Raw genomic sequence first — 9,888 nt, forward strand, 5'->3', positions numbered from 1 at the left:
GCTCAGGCTCCCTGCAGACTCAGGCAGGGTCGCCAGACTGGGGTGTCTCGGGGCAGCCGCTGGCCATGGGGCACTGGGGCTGTGTGGGGCTGCGGGAGGTCACAGGTGAAGAGGAGGAAGCCCCCACTCCAGCCCCCTTTCCTTCCTTTCCATGTTTCCCGGGGGCAGGGGGGCACATTGCCCTGACCAAGCGAGGGTTGGGGTGTGCCCCCTGGGCTGCTCCTGGCACCCCCCCTCCCCAGCAGCCCCTCGCTGCAGCTGTGCCCCCACCCCCAGGCCTAGGCCCCAGCCCCTGATTCCCCTCCTGGGGTGGGGGGGGGTCCCGGCCGCTCCTGGTCTGAGCTGTACCCTGGGCCCCCCCTAACCCGCCTCCCTGTGAGGGGGACCACAGCGTCCTGGGTTCTCTCCCCAGCTCTGGGAGGGGAAGGGGGGCTGGAGGGGTGAGAGCAGGGGGGGCTTGGAGCCAGGACTCCTGGGTTCTCTCCCTGGCTCTGGGAGGGGAAGGGGGGATGGTGGGTGAGAGCAGTGGGGGCTGGGACCCAGGACTCCTGGGTTCTCTCCCCTGCTCTGGGAGGTGTGGGGGGCTAGTGGGTTACGGAAGGGGAGGGGACAGCCCGGACTCCTGGGTTCTCTCCTGGCTCCCAGGGTTGTGCCCTCTAGTGGAATAAAGAGGTAAATGAACCACCTCCCTTCGCCTCTAGGCTGGTCTCTGGCACCCCCTGCCCCTACGGGCAGGGCTATTCCCCTCCAAATTGCCAGCCTCAGTTTCCCCTACCCCCACTCTGCACATCCCCCCCCCCAGATCAGAGACCCCATTGCACCCCCCATCCAGGAGGGGCTCTGTGCCCCCTTTTCCCCCTCCCTTGCTGGGTTCTGAGCTCCCCTAAACTGGGTTCAAGGCAGTCCTGGCTTTACCATCCCCCCATCCCGGCCCTGGGGCCAGAGGTTTGGAGTGGGGGGGGAGGCTGGGAGCTAGGACTCCTGGGTTCTCTCCCTGGCTCCCAGGGCACTTGTGCTCTCTTGTGGCAGAAGGAGGTAACTCCCTCCCATCCCTTGGGGGCTGGGTTCATCGCTCCTGCTCTAACGCACCCCCCACCGGCACTTAGGGGCCAGAGCCGGAGTCTCTTCCCCCCACCCGGGGCAGGACCCTCCCCTACAACTCTCCAGCCTCAGTTTCCCCTGCACGTTCTCAGCTCTTTACAACTGGAGCACACACACCCCCTGCCAGCTCCGGGGCTCTCGGTACCTCCCTCCACCTCCCTTCCCGGTTTCTGACTCCCCCAAACACCACAGGATTTGGGGCTGCCTGGCCTCCCACCCCCAAGGCCAGGGGCTCACTGGGGCTCAGGGACCGACTCCCCCAACCCCCCAAATGCCATGTAGCAGTAGTTGGGCCTTTATCCAGCAGCTGCTGGTGGGGGGACACCCCGGGCTGGAGCCCCTGGCCTGGCTTGGGGGGGCGCTGATGGGAGTTAGACACCCATCCTGGGGCCGGGGGGGGAGGAACGGAGACCCACAAACAACACAGCAGCCTGGGCCCGGTTTTCTTCCAACCTTTTATTGCAGCAAATAAAAACAAGATCTGGGGGTCGGGGGGGAGTTGGGGCAGTTCAGAGTTTGTCCCCCCCCGTGGTGGGCAGGAGAGGGGGGGTCAGCCGCTTCACTCAGGCACTTGTGGTTCGGGGTGCGAGGGGAGGCACCTAATTCTGTAGAATACTTAAACCAGCCCCAACCTCCTCGGGTCTGCCAGCAGGGGGCGATCACGCTCCCCTCTGATTCTGGGGGCCAGGGGGCAAGGAAACCACCCAAGTGGGCAGCCCCGGCCCCGCTGGATCGCCCTCGGCAGTAACCCCCGGCCCTCATCCCGCCGGGCGGCCTCGGCCTTGCTCAACGCCGCAGCTTGGCCCCTCCCTAGTGCTGAAGCCGAGTCAGGCACCGGCCGGCTCTGCAGACGTGAGTCGGCCCCATCGCACGCCAGCCATTACCGCCAAAGCCCGGGGGGGGCTCGAAACGCACAGAGCCAGCGGCGGGAGCGGGGGCGTCCTGAGGGGGCGTGGACCTGCTGGAGCCAGGGGGCTGAAAACCTCCAAGGTCTTTGCAAACCTCGTTCGCGGGGGCGGTTTTCGGCCGGAGATCTCGCTTCTCCGTGAAAAGCCCCTTGAAGTACCGGGCTCAGCTGCAACGGTGGAGGAAATTTTCCTCTGCGGATCAAGCCGCGCTGCAGAACGATTTTGACCGAAGCCCTGCGTGAGAAACCTAAGCAACCCCTGGCCTAAGACACCTCGGCAAAGTTCTTGGCGTTAGATTTTATCTCCCCCCCCCCCCAAAAAAAGAAAGAACTCAAACTGGGTTATCCAACCTGGCACCCGGTTCCAGCCGTGCCGCTAAATCCCCTGTATTCGTTTTTGGATAAAGGATGCAAACAGCCCCAGATGCTCAATCAAAAAGTGCGCAAGAAAGATTTTTGGTGTCAAAAACCTCTCTGCCAGGACGTAAATCACGCCGAGGAGGGGCAAGAAACTGCTCCCACCAGCTGAGACTCATTCTGCAAATCTCCCTCCACAGAAACGAGGCCGGTGCATCGGCCGTAGCCCCCCGGTCAGCCTGGGTCACGCCGAAACGCGCCGGGGGGTCTCCCTTCATGAGGGCAGAGGAGATGCCAGAAAATTCGTTCCCAGCCATTCCCCATTTTACCATAAAGCCGATCGGACACGAGCTGCAATAAAGAGACTTTATTATAACCAATAAACCCCCCCAACTTCCTACAGCTCCCATCTCGCAAACGAGGGACCCCCGAAACCGAGCTCCCGAGGCTGCAGTCAAGCGCTAAACCCCGCCGAGCAAAGGCCCGGCCCCTCGGCCACGCGCCGGGGGATCTAAAAAGCCCCTTCCCGGCGAGCTCAGCCGGGGTCGGGCATGCGGCTCGCTCGGAGCCTGACGAAGGGCGGGTGGATTTAAGGCCTCGCAGCCAGAGCTATAAATTACGTGGTTTCAAACGAAACGTTTTAAAGCTAGTGCAAAAAACCAACCAGGTGCAAATCAGAAGCACAGAGCGAAGCCCAAATTCGAACCTAAGACCGGCCCCCCCCCACAACGCCCCATCTGCAGGGGTGCACTTTGGCTATGCGAGAGGGCACAATTCTCCCCCTCATGCTGGGGTGGGGGGAATAAAACACAGTGCGCAGATGGGGGGGAGCCTTTGGGGCATACCCCAAAAAACACAGACAGGCTGGGGCGGGGGGCAGGAAGGCACCAGAGGGTTGATGGGGGCAAAGGGGTGACCCCAACATAGATGGGGGTTATCCCTGCAAATAAAGAATCAGCCCCCCCCCCGCAAAAAAAAGTCTCCATCCCAAGGGGTGAGAAGCTGGGACGATCCCCCACCAAAAAAAAAGTAAAGAATTAGCTTTGGTGCAGAGGGTTTCCCCCAAAACTGGGGGTGACCTTGAAACCTCAAGCCCACAGTCAGGTGCTGGGGTATCCCCCCCAGCAGATACAAAAGCCCCACGGAGCACAAGGCACCAGCCCCCCCCCCCGAAACGTGAGTCTGTCTTTGGCTTGTTCTCCATAACCGCCCGAGAGCCACACCCCCAAAACAAAGGCACTTAAAGGGGTTCACGGTCCATCGGGAGGAAACCGACGCGCGTCATCTGCGGAGGTATCAGGCAGCAGGCGTCCCGATGCGACCAGCTCTGGGGTGGGGAGCTGGTCCCGAGCCAGGGGAGCCCTGAAGTCACCAGGTCGCACAGACAGCAAAGGGATCAGCACGCTGAAAGGGAGAGTCAAGAGAGGATCAATCCTGTATTAATACCCTGGCTGCAGCCACCTCTGGGGCGGGGCGGCTGGTGACACAGGGACCCCTCGCCCGGCAGGAAGAAAGGAACGAAACAGCCGGAAAAGAAAATGGGGGGGGGGGAATAAACCTTTCCAGCCAGTTCCTCTCCGTTTCTTCTCCTCCGTTCAGAGTGAAGGAAGCAGGCCTAGAACCGGCGGGCTGCTTCTGTGCCCCCATAAAATCAAGAGACAACGTGGGATGGTGCGGGAGGAGAGTTTCAAGGGATCCCACAGAAAAAAAGCGGTTTCTAAAGGGGAACATCTCCACGTACGGTAAGAAGAGTCTGTTTCTAGTGCAAAGTCCCAACGGCGGTCTGACTATGTGTCAAATTATTCAGGGAACGATTCACATGCCCACCGGCGAGGGGCAGTGACTCGCCAACACCCCCAAGAAAGACGGTTTCTAAGGGGTGACCCGAACAAAAGAAAGAAAAAAAGGCAGCGTTTAGAGTGGCTATTTCTCAGGCAACAAAGCCTGCGTCCAACCTTACCCCACGGTCAGTAGTTAAAATAAACACCTGCGTTCTGAAGGGGAAAAAAAATCTTTCCCTCGTCCCCAAAAAGGCAGTTTCTAAAAGAGAAAATCCCTGGCCCCAAAAAAGGTTTTAAGGGGGGGAACTGCAGCAGTTTCTAAAGGGGGCCCCTGGCCAATTAAAAAGAATGGTTTCTAATAGAGGACCCCCCCAGCTGTCTCTGTAGGGGGAAAACCCTTAGCCAAAGCAAGAAAAGGCGGTTTCTAAAGGGGACAGCGCACCGTGGGAAGGCAGTTTCAAGCGAGGGCCGGGCGGTTCTGTCCCACCCACGCTGCCTTTGCCGACCACACGGAAACAGGTGAGTTGGCCCTGGAAGATGGGGGCCAAAAGCCAACCCCCAATTGTGGGTCTTTTTGGTAAAGAAAGAAGGCAGCTGCAGGCCCCCAAGGAGCTTTTAAAACCGCCGTTGACACCCTGCTACTGTGTTTACAAAGCCTTTGTTTTTGTAGGGTCGCCCCAAACCCTTGGGTGGTCGAGAAGCCACTGGCCTGAGTCCCAGCCCCGCTCCGAGTTTCGGGAGGGTAGCCCTCAACCTCCCCCCGCCAGCTCTTGTCAGACATTTGAGCGCTGTTTACAAGCAGGGTATTTTTGTAGGGTATCTTCCAAAACAAATGCCTTGAGGGTGTTAGTAAGCAAAGGGGAAGGTTTCTGGCTACCCTGCAAGAAGCAGCTCTTTGGAAAACCAGGACCACCCCCCCCCCGACCCCGTAACCCCCAGACCCGCCACGTACCTGGCCCATCCCTTCTGCCGCGGCGCCCCCGCGGGTCCTGGGAGCGGTGGAAGTCGATGCTGGCGTAGGCCTGGGGGCTGGGGCCGCCGGCCGCCCCGCCTCCTCCCCGGGCCAGGTCCAGGGCCACGTAGTTGAGTCCCGGCTCCTCCCAGGCCGGGGCGCCCCGCTCGCCGCAGCACCGCCTGCCCGGATCCACCCTGGCCGGCTGGCCCGGGCCGGGCCGGTACTCGATGCTGACGTACTCCCCGGGGCTCGGGGGCACCGGCTCCCCCAAGCTCTCGTTGCTGGAGGAGGAGGAGGAGGAGGAGAGGCGCCCGGGCACGGCCAGCTGGGCCCCGTGTTTGTAGGACCGCGGCAGAGAGCGGAAGGGGCAGGGGGCCTCCCCGGGGGCGCCGGGTGGGGGGCTGCGGCGCGGGGGGGTGCTGCCGGCCGAGCGCCACAGTGGGGACATGTTGACGTACTCGGGCGCCCAGCTCCCGCTGGGGGACATGAGCATATAGCCGGCGGCTTCGCCCCGGGGCGGAGAGACACCGCCGGGGCTCATGGGCACGTAGCCCGGCTGCCCCGCGCCCGGCAGGGCCGCCCCGGGCAGCATGGCCATGTAGCCGGACTCCGGGCACCACCCCGGCTTCCTCTGCCCGGCGCCTTTGCCCAGGGCCAAGGGGGGCAGCGACGGCCGCTTGCAGCCGGGCGCCCGCCCCTCCGGGGAGCCTGCCGGCTCCGGGCTGCCGGCCGGGCGCCCCTCCCCGGGGCTGGAGGAGCCGCCCTCATCCGACGAGGCCAGGGTGTAATCCCCGTCGGGCCGGCGGTGCCCGGACCCCGGCGGCTGGGCGGGGGGCAGGCGCCGGGCCGGCACCGAGACGGGGGCGGAGGCCTGGCCGCGGCCCCGCACCCGGCAATCCTCGCTCAGCCGCTTCATGGCCTCCAGGATGGACTCGTGGATGTGCCGGGCCACCACCAGGTCCTCCACCTGCATCCACAGCTCGCCCGGGCCCGTGGCGGCCGAGCGCCCCACCTCCAGGAAGAAGTAGTTCTCCGAGTGGCCGCAGCGCCGGACGCTCAGCAGCTGAAGCACCAGGCAGGGGGCCGGGGCGCTGAGCCGGACCAGCTCCACCGTGCTCTCTGCCAGGCACAGCCGGTAGACGCCCACCAGATTCTTGGCGTGCCCCAGCCCCTTGGGGCGCAGGGTCACCTGCCAGACCTCCCGGAAGGGCGCGGCCGCCCCGCTCCCCGGCTGCGACAGGCCTGCGGGAAGGGGAGGAGAGGGTTAAACCGGGAGGGGAACCTGGCTGGCTCTGGGGAGGGGGCAGAGAGGGCGCTTGGTGGGAGGCGGGTGACCCAGGGACCCCTCGTCCAGCGCCGAGATGCGGCCACCTCTGGGGCGGGGCGGCGGGTGACCCAGGGCCCCGCACTGAGCTCTGGCAGTGCCTGGATACGGGCACAGGCCTGGGGAACGGGGGGCGGGGGGGGCAGGTGGGAGAACAGGACCAAGGAACAAACAGACCCTAAAGTCCCAGTGCCGTGGCAACCACCCACATCACCTTGGCGACTGACTGTTTCCATGGGGACCCGGGGGAGCGGGGTACAGCCATGCTGGGAAACAAAACTGAATATTTAAGCAAAAGATTTCCTGGAATATTCCCCTGCTGGGCCCAGGGAGAGAACCCAGGAGTCCTGGTTTCCAGCCCCCTCTGCTCTCACCCACCAGCCCCCACTCCTCTCCCGGAGCCGGGGAGAGAACCCAGGAGTCCTGGCTTCCAGCCCCCCTGCTCTAACCCACCAGCCCCCACTCCCCTTCCAGAGCCGGGGAGAGAACCCAGGCGTCCTGGCTCCCAGCCCCCCCTGCTCTCACCCACCAGCCCCCACTCCCCTCCCAGAGCCGGGGAGAGAACCCAGGAGTCCCGGCTCCCAGCCCCCCCCGCCCCCAATCTAACCACCAGCCCCCACTCCCCTCCCAGAGCCAAGGAGAGCGGGAGGGGCTGGGAACTAGGACTCCTGGGTTCTATTTCCCAAATCTCATATGGGCAAAGTCCAGCCCCAGAAGAGGCAGGGTGGGGGTGGATAAAAGCCCTGGTCTGGGTCCAAGCGCTGGCCGAGGAATGGGGCCAATCTGTCCCCTTCGTCCCAGGGCCCAGCGCCCAGACAACCCACCCAGGGCAGGCAGCCAGTGCCATGTGCAATAGAGACCAGCGATTCTGCAGGGGCTGGTGGGTTAGCGCAGGGGGGCTGGGAGCCAGGACTCCTGGGTTCTCTCCCCAGCTCTGGGAGGGGAGTGGGGGCTGGTGGGTTAGAGCAGGGGGGGCTGGGAGCCAGGACTCCTGGGTTCTCTCCCCGGCTCTGGGAGGGGAGTGGGGGCTGGTGGGTTAGAGCAGGGGGGGCTGGGAGGCAGGACTCCTGGGTTCTCTCCCCAGCTCTGGGAGGGGAGTGGGGGCTGGTGGGTTAGAGCAGGGGGGCTGGAAGCCAGGACTCCTGGGTTCTCTCCCCGGCTCCGGGAGGGGAGCGGGGGCTGGCGGGTTAGAGCAGGGGGGCTGGGAGCCAGGACTCCTGGGTTCTCTCCCCCGCAGTGGGCTGCCCAGTTGTATTTTTCAGTCACTCCCTGTGTCACTGCCCAGGCTACCCCACCCACCAGCCTCCCCTTGCCAGGTCCGTAGCCCCCTCGCCTGCCCTCACCCTTGGCGCGCAGGTCCATCATGGCGCGGTACCAGGCCTCCTGCTGCTCCGGGCTCTCGGCCGCCACCCCGAAGGTGCCGTCCCGGCCGTACAGGACGATGAGGTGCCGATGCCGGGCGTCCGCCCGCTTGTTGATGTTCAGGGCGCTGGCCAGGGGGAAGCTGCGTTTGGGGCGGGCGCCCCCGGCCCTGAATTTCTTCTCGCTGTCGTAGTACTCCAGGCGGGCTGGCCCCCGCTCGCTGGATGCCCGCAGCACAAAAAACCGGCGCCGCTGGGACTTCTGCTTCCGCAGGTGCCCACACAGGTGGACGTCGGCCATGGGCGGGTCGCCCTCCGCGGCCGCCTCCTCCATGGCGCGCCAACTCAGGGACCTGGGAGAGTCAAGGCATTTCCCCCCGGCCCTGTTTGCACCGCCAACACGGGCCACTCGCTCCGGGGGGGGCAGAGGTTTGGGGGGGGGTGCCTGGGTTTTGTGGCTGCAGCTGTCCTCTTTGGGGGGGGCAATTCAAAGCGTGTGCCCCCTTTTCGTGGCGGCCTCTTTCGGGGTGCCGAGCTTCCGCAGTGCCACGGGTTTCACGCCTCCTCTGCGTCTCTTTCCCAGGAGTTCATTCCTCTCCCGTTTTGCAACCCCCCCTGTCTTTTAAAGGATGCCCCCGCACAAGCTTTTGCAACAGTGCTAGGACCCCCCCTGGAGGGCAGAGGTTTAGCACATTCGCCCCCCTGGATTAAGCCCGCCGGAGGCCCAGGAGCGTCGAGGGAGGGACCCTCGCAAACTCGCCGCTGGCTTCTCTCGCGTCCTGCACGTGTCCGAAGTCCCCGCCGGGCAGCCAGGACCCGCTTCCCCGCGATTTCACGACCGGGCAGTTTGCAGCTGAAGTCGCCTCGCCACGGGCTCTTTTGCACAAGCCTTGGCGACGTGCAAATAAAAGGCCCTTTGCAATCTCGCACGGCTGCAAAAATAAACCCCCAACCCCCCAGCCCTGCCGCGGTGCAGCCGCGCACCCTGGTAGGCCCCCGCTGCTGCCTTGTTTGCACTGGGACACGAATTTCTTCTTTTGCAATCGGCTCCGGGGTTTGATTTTAATAGAAGTCACATGAAGAGAAGCAAAATAAATCAGCCGAGGGTTTTTTTTTCCCCCGTGCGGTTTTCTGGCGCAAACCTGGAAGCCAGCGAAGAAAGGCGGGGGGGAGCAGGACTTGGAAACGAAGGGGAAAGGAGAGACGTTGCTTTCTCGCAGCAGGCCGGTTTCACCCACAGAAGTTTGGACCGGAGCCGTGGCCCCGCTCGGGATGTCACCGCTGCAGAAAGCGACGCCGCCCGAAAGCCCGGCTCCGGATACCTTTCGGCAGACGCGGGACGCTGTCCGGCTGCGGGATTCCAGTCCGGCCAACGCAAACGAGGGAAGGAGAAATTCAGGCGAGGGGGTGTCTAGTCACAAAGCCAGTCCCAGGCGGGCAGGCGAAAAGCCTGCCACGACAAGCCAAATGGCACCAAGAAAAGCCAAGGAGAAAACGCGACTTTTGGAAGGCGGCTGTTGGTGCTGCCCCCTGGGCCAGATATTGATTTCGCAAGAAGCGGGGGGGGGGGGCATGTTAACGCACGAGGGGGGGGTTCTTTGAGGATTTGCAGAAAAAGCAAAGGAGGGAGGGGGGAAGAAACGCCCAGCAACTGGATTTCCCCGGGTGCAAAAACAGCTGGATCCTGCAAAACAACATTCAGGGGGCGCCTCTGTGCAATTAGCAAAGAGCTCAGAGAGTTTTAGGGGGAGGGGGGGGCTGGGTTTTAAACCCGCCCCCCCCGCGACCCCTTCCCCAAGGCAGACCCGTGCAAAAGGCAGGAGCTTCGCTTTGCAAAACGCCAGGCAAAGCTGCCCCGACTGGACAGCTGGATATTGCAAAAGGGGGGGGCGGGCAAACGCACCCCCAGGCTCCGGGTTTTTCTCCTCCTGCCGGGGGCCCGCCCCGGGGCCCCAGCCAGCCCGGCCCCCGGCTCTCGTGGCGGGGGCAGCCCGGAGAGACCCCCGGGGCGCTGCTGCTGGGCAAGACCCGCTGCCATGCGGCTCCTGCTGGAGTTGATTGATGGCTCTGCAGGCGGCGGGGGGGGGCCGGGGTGGATCGGT

At 64.0% G+C, this 9,888-nt stretch overlaps 1 protein-coding gene across 1 annotated transcript; it reads right to left on the reverse strand.

The window, feature by feature from the left end:
• Positions 1 to 548: 548 nt before the first annotated feature.
• On the reverse strand, positions 549 to 9,340 carry LOC311514066 (insulin receptor substrate 1-like). The gene is made up of 3 exons (XM_084616380.1): positions 7,769 to 9,340; positions 5,099 to 6,343; positions 549 to 3,769 (listed from the first exon to the last, which is right to left on the reverse strand). The coding sequence occupies exons 1-3, from the start codon at positions 8,118 to 8,120 to the stop codon at positions 3,762 to 3,764; spliced, it is 1,605 nt and encodes a 534-aa protein (XP_084472506.1). The 5' UTR covers positions 8,121 to 9,340; the 3' UTR covers positions 549 to 3,761.
• Positions 9,341 to 9,888: the final 548 nt, after the last annotated feature.

The sequence above is a fragment of the Lepidochelys olivacea genome (assembly GCF_965140295.1).
Source record: "Lepidochelys olivacea isolate rLepOli2 genome assembly, chromosome: 28".
Lineage (NCBI taxonomy): Eukaryota > Metazoa > Chordata > Testudines > Cheloniidae > Lepidochelys > Lepidochelys olivacea.

Bases quoted from the DNA above. Each gene is read 5' to 3' on its own strand.
- LOC311514066 (XM_084616380.1), bottom strand. From the start codon at position 8,120: ATGGAGGAGGCGGCCGCGGAGGGCGACCCGCCCATGGCCGACGTCCAC. The intron at 6,344-7,768 runs GTGAGGGCAGGC...CCCTTCCCGCAG, and splicing joins GATGGACCTGCGCGCCAAGG to GCCTGTCGCAGCCGGGGAGC.